Below are 21,458 nucleotides of genomic sequence, written 5' to 3' on the forward strand. Positions count from 1 at the left end.
CATTATATCTGATCCAAATCAGTAATTATTGCCCTCAAAAATGAGTAGCATATTTAAAAGAAACCAGTGACTGGTTTTCACCACAAGACTGTGATGTTTGCCTGGGCTATAACGTATCTATATAGCTTTAAGTACTCCGTATGCTTGACAGGCTAAAGATAGCATTTTTTAAGGACAACAACTACTGTTTCTCTCATGCTTCAGACAAACATCCAGAATGATTTGTTCTATTGTACAAATTTTACAAATATTTATAATTACAAAACCCCACACCCCACAACAGTTGCTAGACACTCAGTAAATTGTCCTACTGATTTGGTGAACTGTGGAAAGGAAGACACTTAGCATAATGTTACACATAGTATGTGCACTGAAATTCACACAAGAAGCATAGGCTTTTCATTCCCTGCTCTGGATTTATTCCTGTTCTCTTTCCTGCTTCTCAAAGTTGAAATTTTCTCCCCTCACTAATCAGCAAAAAAACAAAGACTTCTGAAGTCCTGGCATCTTTTTAAGTGTGGTGTCCCTCCTGTGTCTGGATCTGCAGCTAGGTAGGTTGCATTATGTTGAGGGAGAGGCTACTTGTTTTAGATGATACCATGGGCCCTGGAGAAGCAGGAGACTGGAAATACAGAACAGCCTCTTTGGAACATGGATGGGAGTCTAGGGTCTTGGGTCAGCTATGTGTTTTGAGGACATATTTTGTTTTGCCGTGGTCATGTCTGAGTGTCTCGAGGTGAGCTGCTTATCTTCTTTTATAGAATCCTACAGATACCCTGGCTGAGTCCATCATTGCTTTCTTCAAAAAAAATTTTCCCCCAAAGGAGGGAATGTCTATTTGAATTCTAACCCCAGGCTCAACAAAAGACTGGTGATGCTTAAGTAGCAGGCTTCAGATTTTCAAGAGAGTTGGTATTTTTACATTCTGTTGGCTTGAACTTTGAAAGGTGACAGTGGTGCTTCTTATAAAACTTGGAGGTCTACACATAAGGATGGTCAGAGTAGAGAGGGACAGAAACAGTGGCTCATGAGTTATATCCTTAGATCATGCCTGTGCTCTCCCTCTGTCTCTGTGTTTCTGTGTCTGCCTGTCTGTGTCTGTTCCTAGTTGTCTTACTGTAAATAGGTGTGTAGGAGGATGTATAATACATGACTATATGTACATATAAATACATATTTATATATAATTTAGTGCTTTCCCTAAATTTGAATCCAAGCCCTAAATTTTTTCATCACATTTCACTTAAAGCAATATATTTCAGAATATTTTCTGACTAATGTGTGATTTTTAGTTCAATAGTATTCATTTGCATTTGCTGATTAAATTATATATTTTTAAAAAAGTCTTTAGATTCTATTTAGCTCACAGCAAGATCATTTCCCTCTTTCGCTGCCTATCAGTGAAGTAAGGTGAAAATGCACTCATGAATATCTGATTTTTTTTTTACTCTATATTTTTTTTTATTTCACTTTACTTGGATAAATCCTCCCCTTACCTGTAATTTGCTAAGTGGAAGGGTCACTTCAAAACTTCTCCATAAATGTGTCTGTTCCCTTGGAACATTCCAGACATATACTTTCCTTAGGGTCTAGTGAGGTGTGTTTATGGTTTTAATTCCCGAATTTGCCCTCGGCCCTTTGGTGTTCACGAACTGCAGTATTTTAAAAGCTTTGACTACTCCCTTCTGCCAGTTCCTATCTGTGGACAACAATGGCTCCCAGTGGATTCTACACAATAACGTGGACTTTCAGAGAATGTTGATTTTCTCTGCATTTATACTTGTTAGCTGTTTTAGAAATTCTGAACTTTAGAAACTTCTGTGGAATATTTATGTACTTACTCATCTCAGAGTGAAAGAGAAATGCATTAGAAGTTCTCAACACTTTATAATCTTAATTATGTAGCATACAGAGATAGTGAACGTAGATCGTTCAATTTAAGTCTGAGTGAGCATTCATAATGGTTATGTACACGCCACTTACTTTCCTCTTATCAAACTGAAAAGTCCCATAAAGATCATATTTTAGAAAGGAAGCTGCTAATTCTTTAAAACACAAAGAGGAAAGAGCTCAAGAAGTAAACATTCTGAAAAATAGAAATTTTGGTAATATTTATAAGACCAAGATAATGATTCTCTGAAGATGTCAGTAGTAAAATGAATCCATGAAGCAAATATGAGATAAAAGGTTTAGTTTCTGAAAAAGAATGCTTTGATAATTTCTTTATGGTAAAACATACCTCCGGAATGTCCTCTTGTCTCGGGGAAGGACTGAAAGTCTACTTTTTACTATTTCAAAACTCAAATGTAGTTAATATCTCCACTGTGTTGTGAAGTTATAAATTATTCACCAGAATGTTGTTTCCATATTAAATTATGATATAAAATATTTTTAATTGAGTCTTCTGAAAGATGAACTAGAGGCATCTACTCATATTGTTTTCAGATAGTTGTGGGGTAATTTTACAAACAGCACTGAGAAAGACAATGCCTTCTTCTACCACTAGAGGGAAGCACAGACCGTTTTAACAGAATTCTACTTCGTGGTTTGAGAACATTTACAATTCTCTTTCTGAGAGGTTATCTTCCTTCCTTCCACACTGAAGTGAAAATTAAAGGATATGTCTTGTTTATAAAACAGAAATATTTTTAATATGGTTTACTGAGTGTTTCATGAAGAGAGCACGTCTCAGGACAGCTACTTAAAACTTATGGCTTAAAATAATAATAATAATAATAACAGACCAGAAAGGTCACATGAGAATCCTACAGTATCTGATTATTCTGTACATTGTACCTCATTCCTGCAACGAGAAAACAAAAACAAAAAACAAACCCCAGAAAGATTTAGAGCTGATTTCGTTTTACATTTTTCTCACTTATGAAAACCTATCATCTTTTCTTTAATATTATGATTATAATATAATATCCCGATGGCGAAATCATTTCCCTGAAAAGCAAGCCCAAAAAAATTACAGCCCCGATCATATGTTGATAAATAACAAGGTGAAACCTTTTAAGCAGTATACTCGTTTAAGTACTAGTACTGTGAGAAGTTTGTACAGTCAGATGAATATGCAAAATAACTTAAAACACCTCTCCCGCCTCTCAGTACAACAGAAAGCTCGTTGAAGTAATGGAAAGACTTTGCATGCTTTCAGTTCCCCCCCCCGCCCCCCTTTAAAAAAAAAAAAAAAGTTTCCATTCTAGGTTCCTCGGCAGCCGGCAGAGGGCGCCCTCAAGAAAGCTGCGTGTGCCTGGGCAGACGGAAGTGCTCAGCTTTGGAGCGAAGCCTCTTTTCTTGGGGGTTGGCATACTTCCACTTGGAGGGAGACATCTTAAGCTTTTTCCTCTTCTTGTCTGTACACCACACCTTCTCGCAGTATTCTTCCACTCTCTGGAAGTTGCTGTAGCCAATCAACTGCAAGAATTCCTTGTACCAGGGCTTTGTCCCCTGAGACATACCACTTAAGGGAGGGCAGGGCATCTTGTGATGTTTTTCCTCTTCATGGTCCTTAAGAAACATCCCCTCCACTTTATGTTCTTCGACCACCTCCAAGGTGATTTTACGCACAGTATGGACAAAGCTATGTTCCACAGTCTGGCAAAAATAGGTCCCTGCATCTGACTTGCGTACTCTGAGGAAGAGCAAGCCCAAGTCCATCTTAACAACTCTGTCATCCGTCTTCACCTAAAAAACCAAAATCAAACGAACAAATAAGTAAATAGCAATGAGTATTGTATAGTCCAGAAAACGTCAACCTGGATTTGTCCCCATTACATATTTATGATCACACCATACAATTATGGTGGTCCACAAATGTACCAAGTAATTAAGTGAACCTGCACTTATTTAAATTGGAAGCTACATTTATCAACGATAATGAGGTCATTTCCCACCAATACACTAAGGAGCCAAGCGCATGCGCAAGAGAGAACGTTCTCCCTAATGAATCTCATTAAAGAGAGAGGGGAAAAAAATCAATCCATATCAGCGCAGCAGTCGATATTACATATATAATATATATTATATATAGGGGGGGAACCAATTTTATTTCCTAAGTTTCTCCATGCGATTCTATGCCTTCCGTCATCATGATGTAATGCTTGCGCAGGGCTGTTTAAATGATGGGACTCTTTCTTTCATTGACTGCCTCTTGTAAACCATCCACAAAAAATTTCAGTAAACAAAACAATATCCTTGTTCAGACTTTATTAACAACCTGTGAAAGCAAACAAATGAAATCCAAATTCCATTGTAAAGGAGCCTATAGTTTAGGGCAAGTTTTAAGATATGTTTGATGATCGAGTAACTCTCAATTATGTTTTGGACATAATTATGCATATTATCTCTATAAATAGATAGATATAATTTGGAGAATATAACCATATGAAGGGTTTCAATGGTTATTGTGTCTTCAATACCTATATATGATTTGATATTAGGCAGAACTAATTTCAAATACAGGTGTGGCTATTAATTTGGTGACAAAAGGTCTTTATGTTTATTTTCTGCCTACTTTTCTTTATAAAAGTGGGAATAATCTAGTGTCTAGAAAGTCTGCTGTGAACGTTGTATGGAGTTACCGTCAAGCGTGTTCTACACAGTGCTGTCCACAACCATCTCTACCTTGCTTGGATAACTGGTGCTAGGTAAGGCAAACATATGTGCTTTTGTTATTTCTGATTTTATGATCATGGTAAACTGGCAATTCACACCACACTGGAAGAGTTTCCTGTGAAAATACCTAACAGAAAACTTCTTTCTCCATTGTCAATGCAAAGATGAGTTGCAGAGACTACAAATTCAGGAGTAGGACCTGCAGAGCTGCTAGCAGACTGTTTTTCCCAGCCTTGGGCAGAGTGGCGTGGCAGAAGACATGCGATTACATCAGACTGACAACTGGGTCTTTCATGTAAAGACAACATGGTGTTGGTACTTTAATTAGAAACTCCAACTTTCTTACATATGGAAATTTTAATTGGTGAGGCTTCAATTGATAATTTTTCCAGTCATGTAGGATGGCTTAGAAGCTTGAGAATGTAACAGTTGATCTGAAGGAAGCTCCAGATAATGTACGTTCTTCATTCCTGATTCTTTTCACACCAAAGGCATCTTCTCTGCATATGAACAAACGGTTGTAGTAACAGGTGGTGATGAGAGAGTATTCTGAACACTGACTCAGCCTACTAACTTCTTTTTGAAAGTTATTTGTTTAATTAGCATTGAGACAGGAATTTAATATTTAGGAGCTATTTTTTTTAAGTAAAAAATAAGTAAGTCAATACTAAGCACACAGCCTGAGTTCACCTGGGAGCCTTCCCCTTAAGTCTACATCTGGTTCATCCCGTGTCTGCACCCTTGGTCTCAATTCAAAGGCACCCTCCATTGTTTGAAAACACTGCATTTGCTGCTGTGCCTTTCTCCTCGAGCATTTCCAGGTTGCATTTGTGCGAGAGTGTGTGTCTGTGACGTGTTCTACTACTCTGCACTGATTATTCAGTTCTTTGTTTCTTCATCACATTTCCTGATCTTTCAAAACAAATTAATTTCATGTACTTGTGACCTTTCTATTTCTTTGTTTCAACCAGGTTCCCTAAAATGTCACACATTATACAGACAGCCTACTATCTTTATTTTAGTTTAAATAATACTAAGATTTATACTGTTCTTTAGCAACTATGATATACTAATCTTCCACTGAAAGTACCCCTCCATTTGCTGAATTCTCAGTTCTGATAATTATAAAATCATCCCAGGACTCACAAACTCTACCTAACTGTCTGTCTGTCTGTCTGTCTACCTATCTATGTGTCTATCCTCATAGGCAACTTGTATCAAATCCTTAACATTTCTTCAGTGGTGACCCAGACAAACATGACTTGTCCTCATTGGGGTTTTTTTTTGGCCAGTGTTAAACCCCAAACTATGAAAAATTTTAAGGTCTGGTGACATCTCACCCTGAGAAACCAATATAGTGGCATCCGGGAAGACATGAGTTGTTCAGGTGATCAGCAGGACAAGCTGTTTCCCACAGCAGGGAGTCAAACTGATGGTTTCTGAGGTCAGTGATTTTTCCATAAGTATCTTTTAAGTTACTGGGTTTGTTACTCCAGGAGCCAATAGGAACTTATAACCTGTGTTTCCTAACACACGGAAGATGAAGCACAGTGTTGGGATTTGTGTTCACTATAAAATGGGAGCCATTTTCAAAACTTAAATGTTTCCCAGATGCTAAGAAAAGCACAGATGGGTTCATTACATTGATGGTCTGTCCCAGTCAAATGAGCCAAAATAGCACTGCTGTGTAGTACAATGTGGGAAAGTAATGGAAACATTTGAATTAAGTGTTGGGATATGAACTTATTACATGACATACAGTGTAATAGGAAGAAAGTTACACACTAATTATAGTTATTGTTCCATATTATCTTATAAAGACAATTATTTCAATGAATAAAATAATCATACTAAATAATAACTTTAAGGGTATGCAGACATTTAAATTTCTTGTTTGTAAAAATTTTCAATGATATTAGAATGTTTTATATCAAATATTGATAGACCATATGTAAGTTAAGGCTAAATGAGTACAAATGCAAACATGTCTCCATTCTTCTAAATATCTAATAAACCCGTTAAGGTGTGTCACAGTTAAAGCAGACATTAGTCCTTTGAGGTCAGGTGATGGGAATATCCTGAACATTAAAAGAACCAAATCTTTTCTTCCTAATTCTGTTTAATTTTACTCCTGGTACTGCCACCATATTTTCGCTTCTAGCTTATGTATGTATGTATGCATGCATGTATGTGTGTATGTATGTGTATGTACATATATGTATATTTATTTTTGTGTGTATGTATGAATGTATATATGTTTGTTTATATGTATGTTTGTTCATATGTATGTATATTTGTATGTATGTATATGTGTATGCATGAGTACACACACACACACACAAACACACACACACACACACACACACACACACACACAACACATATACTATGGTATGCATGTGGAAATGGGAGGACAACTTGTAAGAGTGGATTCTCTCCTTCCACTATGCAGGTCCCATGTGCAAACTCATCCTTGGTAACAAAGCACCTTTACCCACTTAGCTATTTCATATACCATCAAGATTTTTTTTTTTAGGAGTGAGGCATTTCCAATGTTCTTTCATCTTCTATTCTGGTATTATTCTCTTTTTCCCAGTGAAATATTTTCTAGTGTATGCTAGCACATTTAAATTTTTGGCCTAGGTTTAAATTTCATTGGCTTTATAATACCTCCCTTATAGCCCATAAGGATCTTTCAGGTCTTTTTTACAATTCAACGTCACTGGTGTTTGTAGCACACAAGATGTTTAACATATTCCTTATTATTTTTTCAATGCAACTTTCTTTTCTCTAATCATGTTACAAGATCGTGAAGGGAAAAGGTATTCTTAATTTTCATGAGTCATTGCATAACATGTTCAGGGCTCAGAATACAGTGTAAGCAAATATATCAATTTGCCCTTGGGTGAAAAAACAAACCAAGACAGAGCTATGAGTTCATGAAAATGGACCCAACAGTCACATTTCCTACCTAAAAGTGATCTGAATAGCAAAGAAGACAGCACAACTCTGGTACCAGTCCATGACTCGGGAAAGAGCTGTAGCACACAGATAAGGAAGGTCTAGGACATTGGCTTCATTAGGAAAATCATGCACCCACAAACACCTACAGTGAGCCTCATCCTCTGTCTCCTGTCAGAGTGAATAGCACATGAGAAAAAACAAAATGTGCAGACTATTGTCCTGCACCTAATCAGGTACTTAATGATAAATGGATGAGCTTTAAACCAGAGTTCACTGAAATTAGGGCTATGATTTTGTTTAAAATTTAACGTCTGATATTATAAAGTAATATCTCCTTCATAATTACATGTTCAAGTTTGAGAAGCATCACCCTGTAGGCTTACAGAGATGTCATAGAAACATGACCATTACCATGAGAATTGTTCTGTGTTGGTTATTTGCACAATAGAAACAGTACTGTTCTCATAATTTTGTTTGCCCTTCCTGATTACAGTGAATTCACATTTGATCCCAGGAATGGGTGCTGTTTTAAGTCTCAGTATCCACTATGTAAGTTAGATGCCCTTAAAAGATGAATGTACTTCTATGGGTAATGGATACGAACACATAAATATGATGTAGAAATTTGTACTTGCATTCCTTCCACGATTTGATTCTTTTACTTTAGCTAACTTAGGCAAACCCAACGTCAAATTTTGATTACAGGAATGTTTTGTCTGCAGTCCAGATTACTGTGGTCAAGAAGATGGCACAATAATAAACCATTCTATCAAATATTCTTCTGGGCAATCTATATAAACACAGAATTTCTTACTAAAAATGGTTTTAATATTCTTTACTATAAAGATTGATTCAGGATGTGCCATTATATCAAATAAAAAGTAACTGCACCAGGAACTGTGCACATCTGGGAGCTGGTCAGAATGGAGCAGTGGATGAGCGACATGGCTTCATGCCATGCAGTGGAAAGAAACAGGCATGACCCCTGAATTGGATTAATGCAGAATAAAGTATAGCCAAATAACAAAATCAACTTTGCCAAACAATATAGCCCAACAGCATATCATCTTATGTATCTGACTGATGTTTGACATAAACAATGGTTGATTTATAGAAAAATATCTATCTCATAAAATAAAAGTAAAATTTTCTTTTACTAAATTATGCTCTAATATGTATGACAGAGATTATAGTCAACTAGAGAGTGGACTGTTTCTTCTCTCCTTTGTGGAAGTCTAGAGCTGTACAGGGAATAATTGTAACAAGGGGAAGGTTTTTTTTTTTTCCTAACATAAGACAGCACTGAAAATCTTCATGAATGAGAATTCAAATTTCAGTGACCACCATATTTAAAACATCCAAGATGTGCAACCTGGCTTGTAAAATAAAATTTCTTGCTCTGTGAGATTGAAGGCCTACACTTGATCACTGTAACCCAAGAAGTAGAGAACTCAATCTTCAAATTAGTCTTCTGAACATCACCTACATGACCTCACTAGCAAATACAAATCATGTACCATGCAGTGTACACATGTACCTGCACATGCATGCACAGGCACACACACAGACACACACACACACACACACACATACACACACAGGCAATAGTTGCAGAAGTGAATGATGCTGACAGATTCATCCTTGGGACTATCAGTGCTTTTTGCAGAAATGACTGCTATTAAAGTAATAAAAGTCACAGTGAATATGTATTTGCATGATGTTCAGTTTGCACCAGAATGAAGGAGAGATATACAAAGATATGGTTTAAACTGTGGAGAGGAGTTTAAAAGGAAATAAGACATATACAACAACAGTGTTAATTTTCCAGCTCATTTGAATAATATTATAGAGCTAATCTCTCTATTGTGCACATACAGTATCGGACTGCTTTCAATCCTTCCAATGCACATCTTGGAAAGAAGGTAGAACAGTGGAGAAAGGTGATCCAGGAACTATAAAAGCAAACAAGATAACTATTGCAGGTAAATCATAGCAATTTGTCAACAGTTAAGCAGTATTAACTAATTTATCTAACTGAAGTAGAAAAGAAGGATCAAAAATGAGAACAGGAGCCAGAAAGACAAAGAGACGGAAGTCCAGGGTTTTTATGGAAGCAGTAACCTGCACTGACAAACTAACCTGGTTTCCAGCTTCTGTTCAGATTCAAGTGTACATGATTGTTAGGGCCACAGGCACTTAGCAGCTCGATCAAAACTAAGTTTTAAAGGAAAGTCAACTGTCCAGAGACAAGAATATCAGAATTGGAAGAAAAGTAGAGAAGAGAGGACAAAGTTCAAACAACAGAAAGGCTTACCAACTATCCTACAAGTGCAGTGTAAAAATTGGGATTCTTACTGACCAAAGGCACAGGAACATATAGACAATTCTAAGAATCACTATATCTCTAAAGCATCCTTTTAAATGTGCCCTTTGGAGAAGTACATATTTCAGGTACTGAGTCCTGTGGAAATTTCTCCTATTATCATGAAACTAGAGATTCGGCAGAGAGCAGTAGTGAATGTGATACACTGATTTCCTTAAGGTAATTATCTCAGTGCAGATGAAGGGGAGATGCCCAAGGGAAGTTCAATCAAAGCTGTCCTATCTAGATCAAAATGTGTGATCACATACACAGCTCTCTCCTGGAGTATCTCCACAGAAATTTAATTTTCCAGGCCAACCAAAGCTGTATTCTATAACAAGAGCAGTCACAAATTAAAGGGAATTGGCACACTCTGCTATTCATATGTGTCCACAGAGGGCTTCCTGTATGGCCATGTTACCTGGTTTCATCAAAAGCCTGACAAGGCCAGTGTCAGAGGGAGAAACATGCGTATTCATCTGCTTCCACAGATGCACTAAGATATCATTCATGTCCAAAGATTCTGTGTTGTTTTGAAATATGAGCCAAAGAGATTCCTTTAAAGCTCTAGGTGCATTTGTGTTCTCTATTCATAGTTCAGGAACTGGTTGGGGTCTTTAGGATTTCACCAAACTAAGCAAGCTAAATGACTCATTATCTCAGAACAAGAAAATAGTACATTGGGTATTATGAAGTTTTTATTTCCATCGAAACTGAAGGTCTGAATGTTTGCCAACTGCAAAACATTATTTGTTTTTTTAAAATATTTAAAATATTTCAATGGGTTAAAACAAGAAACATCAAAATTACTAAGCAGATGCTTCCAATGAGGCAATAGCTCGTGCACTTTGTGTTGTGCAAACAAGAAAAAGCAAAGAACGCCGATTCAGAAGCAAGCCCCATGCTTTCTGTGCATGCGTTTTATCAGAAGCACAGACATAGCTGTCTTTGATCCCCTTCATGTCTTTTCCTTTGTTAGTATTGATAAAGGTCAGAAGGATGAGTGAACCAAGATGGTGGATGAGACCTGGAGCCTTACTCTGTAACTCCTCTATTTTCAAAGATAAGACTTTGCCATATACAGTAAACACAGACGCAAGGACTCTTAGAGGAAGTTACGTGGAAGTAGTCACTGGTCATCTGGTTAAGCATGACGATAGTATTTTTTTTCTGCAGGATTTAAGTGACTTTGATACATTTGTACATCTTAGTGGATTAACTAACTGCAGAGTTAAAAAATGTAACCTTGGCAATGATATTAAAACAATACCGGGAATAAGTTGCAATTCAAGAAATGGAACCAATGTCATTTCGTGCAATTTTCGTAACAGACACATTTGTGTATTACTTAAAGTAAACACAGTGCTCACAGTACATTGAAGTCATATTCTTTTAGAAGTATACAAACATGCATTTTCCTTTAAACTAAATATCCACAAGGGTAAGACCAGTACCAAGGGAGAGAGAATGATTCCTCTCTATTTAACCAAAGGAGATTGTACAAAGGATTGCATTGGTCATAGGCACGAGTTGTAATCTGTGTTCAGATTGCCTCCCTAATTTTCCTCAAAGAAATTTATGACATGTTTTCAACTCACTACTGAAAAACCAGTCTTCTTACAGTATCATTAGGATATTCTATGACTAAAGAGCAGTCCAGAAGATTGAATGTCAAAGACCTTGTTCACACTGTTGCTTTGGTTTTAGTGAGAATTCATGGAGGGACATTTTAGTGCCCAACCAGACAGTGAAGAGTTAGTTCTTCCTGATAAGTTGTTTTCTACAAAATAGGGGAATAGCTGTCTTCGACAACGCTACTAAAAGGTAACGTTTCAGTGTATCAGAACTTTCAGTTCAGTGACCTTTAATTCCAGGGTCAGAACATTTTTTCATATGGAGCTACATAGTAAATATTTTTCCCTTGGAATTATGCTCTCTACTCTTACCATTCTTAATTATTCAGCATATAAATCTTAGCAAATAATGCGTGTTAAAATATCTATCATTTACTGAGTTCTAGGATATAATTTTTATGCATTTCAAGAGAAGGAAAATCTATCAGTTATACAGCTTAATATTTTAACAAGAAATACCCTTTTTCCTAAATAATGTTTGGACTGAAATTTTGCAATTATTTTGGGGCCTAATACATTCAAGTATGTAAAATTGTAGGAGCTAGGGATTAATAAACCAAGGAAAGGCAATGATTTAGAGTTCCTCATAAAAGTGATTTTTTTGGCAATTATAAGAAAATAACAATTTATATCCTCTTAATGTAAAGTTTGATCTGTTATCTTTAATGAAAATGGTTTTTGCAACTATAAGAAAATAACAATTTATATCCTCTTCATGTAAAGTTTGATCTGTTATCTTTAATGAAAATGGTATGTAAAAACATATGTGCCTACCAAACTTAATTAATGACATCAGACCATTGGACCATCTACCCTTCATCTGTGGATGAAATCACACTATCCACTTAAATCAACTATTGTTTCCCCAACCCTCGGCCAGAGGAAGAGGTGTCATAGCTTTTTGAACTTTAGAGCTTTGGCTTTAATGGCCGAGCCATCTCTCTAGCCCAGTCTTTGCTTCCTTTAGAGTAAAGCCTGTCACTTTTCTCTGTTTTTAGACTCTCTCACACATGTTCTTTATCTTGCTGCTCCAGTTAGCTGCACATCCTACCCTCCTCTGGCTACTTCCTTTCAACTATAAAATGGAGCCAAGTCCCATATTTCAAAAGAAGCAAATGAAAACTCAAGTTCCTCTCTTCTCTCATCTTAGATTTGGTACAACCCTCTGCACTGACTTGTTCTCATTCAACCCAGATGCATGTATCCATAACCCTGTCGCTTGATGGCTTCTTGTGTAGCTTTCCCACTACACGGTTCTTGTTAGAAACTGAATATGTGTTTTTAACAATTTGCAAAAGATGTTTTTGGTTACCACATCCTACCAATATTTTTTCTTGTAAGTTCTATTATATTCCTGTCCGACCTTTTTGTCTCTAATCACTTAAACCAGTCTACTCTAAAGACATTGGCAACAAAATGTCATTGTTTTAATGTATATTGTGATACTTTTTCAGAGACATGTTGGAAGTTTTAAGTAGATTACTGTGTATAGAACACTCAGAACAGCTCAGAGCACACAAGAAGCATTGAATAAATGATAACTCTAATCATTAATTGTTTTCTGTTTCTTTTGGAATCTGTCATCTAATTTTCTCCTAAATATATGATTTTTCCTATGTCCATAGCTTTTGCTACCTTTTCATTCTTAATTGTTCATTGTCTAAGCTATGCAAAGGGAGGTAACCCCATTTTCTTCCCATTCTCTTCCCCGTTTCCTCTTAAACTGATACCAGGCTATACTCAAAACATATTAACTTCCATGTGCTCTTCAGAAGTACTATTTCTATTTTCTTCAGTTTCTTTACCTACAAGGGTTCAGCACCAGACCACTTTAGAGGATAAAGGTATCAATGGACAGAAAATGGTCAGGGTAATAAAAAAGCACATAAGCTCAGAGGATACAACAGGATACACAGGAAAAGACTCAGCAGTTACATGGAAGATTAAAAACACACTTTTCCATATACTGTTAAAAATGATTCCCGATATCAGAGCTCAAAGTGGAGAAAGGTCAAATTATGGCAAGGGCTCTTAGATATTTAAACATGAATTATATGGTGGCTTTGTCAGCAAAGCTGAAGCAGGCTGCTGAAGGGTTCGTAGGGATTACGCTGGCAGCTGTCACATGTCTACTACTGCTCCAGGATGTTTCTCACTTGTTCTTCACCCCTGAGCATCTGAAACTGTATTTATATTCTGACCTCAGAAGATTTTGTTATTTTGCAGAAAGAACGTTTAGTAGAACAAGGCCTAGTCCTGAGTTTATTTTATTAAGTATGAGTTATTACACATCCTGGGTTTCAATTACTTTGATTATAAACTATGTTTTTTGAATGGATGTCATAGACTATACAGTCCTCAATATTCAGACAACGAATAACCACAAACTCACACCGGGTCCGGATATCTTGAGTTTAGACATCAGGTATGTCAGTAATTGTGTATAAACCATAACCCTCTCAACTTCAGTTTCTGAAAGTGTAAGAAGATAAAAATCACATCCCCTTTCTGTTGAGAGACCTAGCAACAAAAAGGAAGGTACCTAGCACATACCCATGTTCAGTAGGTTGGCAGTAAAGAACAACTTTTTTTGTCAAAAGTACTCCAAAGATCTCTACCTCAACATCCCACAATGTTATGTCTAGCAAAGAATATATTTAACTTATTCACTCAATATTTAATATGTTTATAATAACTATTAAAAACACGATTAACAATGGAATATTTCCTACATGAAGTAGTTCAAAAGGCATACTTTAATATTTAAAAATCTAATAAAATGAATAGTGATTGCTTCCACATGGTGTATTTAAGGGAACAGGAAACTTTAAGATATATATTTGAAAGAAATGTTGGTAGCCAGAGTTTACAAGGCACGCACGTGAGATTTTAGATGTATGGCAATTCGGGTGTACACTTTGTAAAGAATAACACAATCAAATATTTTATTCATATTAATATTTTACTATGGATAATAACGCGGATTCAGTATAACAGGTATTTATAGACACTTCAAAGGAGTAAAATTTCTAAAATCACAGATTTCAGTTCAGTGGGAGGAAGGAGTTTATACCCTATGATCTGAGACATTAATAAAGTTTTTCAAGTTTATGAAGTGAGGAATAAATTTTGATTGCTATTGCTAAGAATTTGTCTAAGCAAAATTCAACACCCTTCATCAGGGTCTACATTTGGCAATATGATTGATTACCATGTCTCAAAGTAAATGAGACATATAGAAATAATAATAAATGCAAAAGGTTCATTAAATGAAACTCAGGGCTTACTTTCTATGTAATTGTTGAATCTATACATTTGGCCTCTGATGAAGTCAGCAGCTTTGTTTTATAGTAGTTTGTGAATAATTAAATGCATATATTACGATGTTTAATGATTAATTATCTGGCTTGCTATGATTTTCATGCAGAGAGTAAATGGAGTATTCTATATATCAGTAGCTGTATATGTTAGAGAAATTAGCATGTAGTTGGAAAGAAAATGGGAAAGAAGCTCATAGCTGAACAGTGATGGATACACCATGTCAGAATGACTTCCAAATGAAGCAGATTCCATAGGGTTCCAAATGAGAACCAGCGCTCACTGACTGAGAATGGCTACTGATGAAAGAATTACTTCTGTCTTCTGAAGCCTTCTCACTGCAGGAACTGTGAACTATTCCCAGGTCCCCTCCTGCCAAGTGTTATGATGGAATTTACAAAGCATTTCATCTCACATTTGAGAATGGAAAATGTATTGGCAGTGAATAAATAGTTTAATTCCGTGTGGTATGCTGCATCAGCTTTGCCTAATGTTGGTATTCTGCCATGGAAATTTAGGAGACCTGTATTTTTCCTGATGAACTTCTATTATTATCTCTAAGCCTTAGCATGTTGAAGCTCTTCTTACTTTTTTAAATTTTTTATTATGCAATATATTTTGATCATGTGTTTCCCTTCTCCCAGGATGTACCCAACTACCTACCCACCCAACTCTATTCTTATTCTCTCCCTCCCTCCCTCTCTCTCCCTCCCTCCCTCCCTCCCTCCCTCCCTCCTCCTCCTCCTCCTCCTCCTCCTCTCTCTCCCTCCCTCCCTCCTCCTCCTCCTCCTCCTCCTCCTCCTCCTCCTCCTCCTCCTTCTTCTTCTCTCTCTCTCTCTCTCTCTCTCTCTCTCTCTCTCTCTCTCTCTCTCTCTCTCTCCCTCCTCCTCCTCCTCCTTCTCTCTCTGTCTCTCTCTCTGTCTGTCTCTCTCTGTCTGTCTGTCTCTCTCTCTCTCTCTCTCTCTCTCTCTCTCTCTCTCTCTCTCTCTGTGTGTGTGTGTGTGTGTGTGTGTGTGTGTGTACAAATTGTTTCTTTAGAGAGAGGGAGGGAGATCCCATGATGGTGCACATCTTTAATCCCTGCACAAGGGAGGTAGAGGCATGAAAAAAATCTAAGATCCAGCCCAGCCTTGTATGCAGAGGGAGTTCAAGGACAAGAAGAAATATTGTCCGGAGAAAAACCCAAAATAAAACAAACAAACAAACAAACAATAAGCGTGGATTTTGTTTTGTTATGTCCAACTACTCCTGGGACATAGGGCCTGCCTGGGAGTGTGGTTGATATACCCATTGACAGCGCATTGGAGAAAACCAAGCTTCCCTTTGCCAGTAGTTATCAACTGCAAACAGCTTTTGATTAGCTGTGGATCTGTGCCTCTGTCAATGGCAGGTATCCATCTGGCTTGAACCTGTACAATTCTTCTTATCTAATGAATACTCAGGGAACCCAGAAATGATCAATTTCATCGTCTCAAAAATGAACTATATGACTACAAATGAAAGGTGTTAGGTTTTTAGTTTTACCAATGCCAGAAAAAGAAATATTTTGAGAGTACTTTGTAGTTTAGACTTCAGGGACAGATTGATCTCCAGTGAAAAAGCTGAAGTAGTCATTTCTACTGATCACCTATCAGACATACACTTCCTGCTCTTCTCTGTGCACAAGGTAGGGCGGTAGGAATCCCATCAATCACTCAACTTGAAAACATCTTCTGTACTGTATTCAAAAGGATCTCCTCACTGCTATAAACATTCTTCTTGCTAATTTGGAATTTCACTTGTGAAAATAGAGTTGAAATCCTCAATAAGCATCAACCATCTTCTCTCCTTGAGGCTCTATGCCCTGGATGCAGCCTGCTCCTCAACCCCATCACCATTCCAGGTGTGCTTCAAGCCTGCCTCTTCCCCTGCCTCTCCAAATACTGAAGTCACTGCCCCTAATCCTTCAGTGACCTAGAAAAAATAATATACAAAACCACTCACAATGTGGAGAGAAGTAAAGCTTGACTTTGTTCCCAGTAGATTAGAACCCTGCACCAGTGTCTCATATTAATTTAAAACTTTATTAATATTGATATCACTATTATTTTATATTTCTAGTTCTTGGGAATGCTGTCTTGGTCGGTAGTTCAATAAATTGTCATGACATTTATCATGAAGCTTTAAGTACTTTCATCAAGAAATATAGAAACTACCAATGGGCATGATTAAAAATACCAGTTCATACACTTACATAAAATAATCTAATTGAAATGTACACACTATTTTTTATAAATCTACATTTATATTATATAATTTTATAAGTGTATAAGTAACACTTAAATAAAAAATGTATTTATTAAAAATTGGGTTTGTATGTAAGTTGACATGTATATGTAGGAGTTCATTTGTAGGCTGGAAACCAACCATAGTAGTATTTCATAGCAACCCCTCATGTTGTGTTCTTGACAGAGATACTTTTACTAGCCTGGAGATTAGAAAAAGTCTGGCTGGATCTTCAGCCCCCAAGATTAATCTGCCTTCCCCTCTCCAGCTTTAGGATTTCAAACTCACTTCACTAAGTTTTGGGTATTTTAAATTCTAGACATATTCAACTCATCATGGTTCATTTTAAACACCAGAATCACCTATTTTCTGGTTGCATGCTCAAAGAAAGACAGGATGTGGGAATACGTAGCTATAAATTACCTCTTCTTTTCTTATGTCACGTCCCTTCTGTACAAACCAGACAACTTTTGCCTGTAGTGACCGTGGGGTGCATTCCAACAAAGTACTGTTGTTCTCTATGCTGTAGGCCAGCCTCTCTTCTGTCCTATCCAAAGCATCTCCTACAACAGAAAGGTAAAAAAGCATCAGCTTTGAGATTGGGATTTTATTGCTAATTTTAAAAACTCTATTCAGGTCATACATCAATGTAAAGAACCCTTTCCTGGTTGCTAGTTTCCATGTGGTCATCTAAGTCAGTTATTGGGAATATGGAAATTAAGAAGGCAAGTAGATGATGAAATGGATTAGAATGTGGTCTGGGAACCTGGCCCTAACATATGGGGTGGCGAAGACAGCGATAAAGTACATCAAAGGGAAACTCACAGGAAATCTGTGACAATGTTTTCTGTCAAGGCAGAGAGAGGCTTGAGTATCAGATGTCAAAACAAGGCATCATCTGATTTCCTAGGAATTTCCCCCTCACATTCAAACCTGACCTTTAAACTTCCTAAGATCATGGCCATGCTCTCTCTTGCTCATACTCCTAGAAGCTGGAGTTCCTGCACTGAATCCCAAGTCTAAAAGTGGGATAACCGCCGTTGGCTCCCACTGATAGCACCCATGTGGTCTCTTGTTTCTCACCGAGCCCAATAACATAAAGCACAGCTTGGTGTCACCCATAGTGATATGACTCAAGAAATCATTTTTCCTGTTTTGTTTAACTTCGTTATTTTTGCATAGATCTGAGGAGAGCTAATATCAGTTCTAAATTTACTCTGCTGTAGCAGAAGAGGAAATAGGTTTAATTTATTCTAAAGAGGATACAGGCTATGCCATACATAGAAAAAAAAAAAAAAAAAACACCACACACACACATTTGAGCCTGGTAGTGGTGGAGCAGGCCTTTAATCCCAGCACGCATAGAGGCGGAGACAAGCAGAGTCTGAGTTCAAGAGGAGCCTGGTCTACAGAGTGAGTTCTAGGACAGCCAAGGCCACCTACAGGTAAGTCCTGAGAGTCACTACTATCAGGAACTGCCATCTGGTCCTAACGTTCTTCAGTTTTGATCTCTAATTTCAGGTTGTTTTAGTGGTTGTATCTGGAGCCAATTTTCTATATAAGACTTTACATTGATTTTAAATTTAGGGAGAGAAATAGATATATCCGGTAACAGTGTTTTAGGAAAATAACTCATTTAAAAAAAAATGTGGGGGCCATCTTTGGAATATACTGGGTGAACCATAACAATTGATTTTCCTGATAATTACCAACAAATTGCTGTCCAAAGCACTGCTGGGCAGCGTTGCCGTGCCGGACATCCTGCCTGCGGAACCTCCTGGAAGAAAGAACATTTAGGAGATTCTGAGATTTCAATTTCCTGTGTGTCAAAACACAGCCCACCACATTGAAGATTCCAGCAAAATCCTGTTGTCAGAAAAAAAAAATCTGTTACATAAAACTAGCATAAAATCCAAGCCTTGCACTTTTATTTCTGTGGAGTATTTCCAATGGTTAAGAGATCTAGACAACACTCTTCCTTAATGTTTACATAAGTTTGAAATCCAAAGGCTCAAATAGTAATTTAATACTTTTCTCGTTACATTGTCAACTATTGAGTTCAATGAGAAACTTCTAGCTTGCAATGGGATGATAACTGATGTATGTGGATAATCGCAATAAGACTATTTATTGAAGGTGTAGCCCAGCTCTTCCATATAATGAAGCACAAGGAGGGAGAAAACATTTGAGTCCAATTATTCCAACTCATCAGAGTCTAAGAATACTTTTTCTGTTTAAAATGGATTGCCAATCAGGAAACATGACCAAAAGACCCAGAATTTTACAAAATTATTTTGCGACAATGGATCATTGTGTTGAACTCGACTGGACAAAACCTTATAATAAGAAAAACAAAGGTAGGAAGTTTTGGAATTTTTTTTTCTTATATTAGTGTGAACAACTAGTCACAACTGACACCAGTTAAGGTGTGGCATCAACTCTCAGTATTGTTTCCTCAATTAGAAGACCATGGCTTTGCTCTGGTCACAGTGAAGATTTTGGGAGAGGGGATTGAAAAGAGCAAGGAAGGAAATAGTTTCCATATTGCAGAAGTGATGTTTTATTGAGATTATTATACTTGCCATTTGAGGATAATAAAAACAGCATTCTAGATTGTTCTAGATAAGCAATTTGAATGGCATGTAAATAATTCAAAAATTTGTTCAAGATAATTGGAAGCATGCATTTATGAAAAGGGTACATCTTCCTGAGAGATTCGTGTTCCTATCATGGTACCCAATAGAACTGCTCCTTGTAACAGGTTCATAAAAGCTGTATTACGATCAAAGCAGGAATGTTTGAGGACAGGAGCCTCACATTCTTTAAGGCTGCATACTTTTCTTATATCCCTTACACTTAGAAACCTTTACAGAGGATACTGGAAACAGACAAAAGGAGATCCAGGAAGACGAAAGGAGCCAACTCTGTAGATTATGGTGTAGATTTGGAAGGTCATATAAAGAAGCAGACAGATTGAGAAGTAAAGCAGTCCCCCATTGACTCATTTTCCCTCTTCAAGTAGGAAAAAAAGTTCATGTAAATGACCAGTTTTCTCTTCCAGCTATTCGATCTGAGGCAGACATGGTCCTATAAAAGCAAACTATTTTCTCTCCACGTGCTGGGACTTACCCAAAGCTTTTCCTTCAGGAGTGCGTGGTGGCTGAAAGGAATCTGACACAGCGAAAGGTCTCTAGTACCGAGACCTGAGTTAATTCACTTAAAAGCAAGGCTTCAGACTCATTATCCCTTATTGCTATCCCGTGCCTGCAATTTTGTACATTTATCTAACTGTTTCTAAGTTACTCTTTTAAACTATTCTTATACGTATCACCAACCATGTGGTTTCATGCTTTTAAGAGCTGCACAGCAAAGGAAGAAGTATTAGCCCTGGAAATTGCTCCGTTAAAATTTAAAATTGTTGTGGGCAACTCATAAGCAATTGGTGCAATGTTTACAAACAATTTTTAATGATTACAAATGGCAGTACATCAAGAATGATGATGTTCATCATATATCCTATTGCGCATGACTAAAGTCAGATCGTAAAGGAACTCAGAGACAGGTTTGATGACCTTTGTTCATAGACACACACAGCTTAATTCTGAAATTTTAAAGAGCATCTTAAATGATAAAGCTTTGATGAGATAAGAGTATGTACGTTGACTAATTCATTACACAGCACATACATATGCGGTAACATTTTATTACAGCTTATAAATCTCTTTGTTTTGTGTCTGTTTAGCATAAAATTTTGTTAAAAAAATGTAAAACCTGCAAGTTTAAAACAATCCCTTCAGATGAGCTCTGGGCTTTCATTCCCTCCTGGGTCTAGCTGGGACTACCATGGTTCAGGTCAGGGACTGGTGTGTTTATTTGAGTATTCCATGACTTTGCATAATTAATCCCCTTTAACCAGAATCTCCATAGACTCTTTTGTAGGAGTGTGCTCCACTTTATAGAGAATGCAATAAAACATTCTATACACTGCACTTGCTCAAGTATCCAAATCGCTCAGAGGTGAGCCACGACCAGGGCTGTCTGTGGCTCCCCTCATCACCTGAGGCTTGGCTTCCTGCAACAAAGGTCCTCCATTGTTTCTTCATAGGCCAAGCTTGCAGGACAGTGCACCTGCAGCAGTCAACAAAGCATCCTCATCATTCAAAGCACTATTGCATCTGCAGTCTCTAAGAATGGCTGGAATACCCACAAGCCTTTGCACAATAATAAAATGAGTCGCTCACAGGCTTGGTACAGTTGGTAAATTATTTTACCCACACTTCATTGAAAAGCTTACT

At 37.2% G+C, this 21,458-nt stretch overlaps 1 protein-coding gene across 1 annotated transcript in view; it reads right to left on the bottom strand.

Annotated features, from left to right (window-relative positions):
* Positions 1-3,237: 3,237 nt before the first annotated feature.
* The window catches only part of SEMA3E (semaphorin 3E), a gene marked incomplete at both ends in the record, with an annotated part of 231,657 nt that continues 213,436 nt past the window's right edge, over positions 3,238-21,458 (bottom strand). The window contains 3 exons of the mRNA XM_080936164.1: positions 3,238-3,690; positions 17,587-17,726; positions 18,873-18,940. Of these exons, the coding sequence (XP_080792290.1) occupies positions 3,238-3,690; positions 17,587-17,726; positions 18,873-18,940 (661 nt within the window). The remainder of the gene's footprint in view (positions 3,691-17,586; positions 17,727-18,872; positions 18,941-21,458) is intronic.

Source organism: Micromys minutus, assembly GCF_963924665.1.
Source record: "Micromys minutus genome assembly, chromosome: 23".
Lineage (NCBI taxonomy): Eukaryota > Metazoa > Chordata > Mammalia > Rodentia > Muridae > Micromys > Micromys minutus.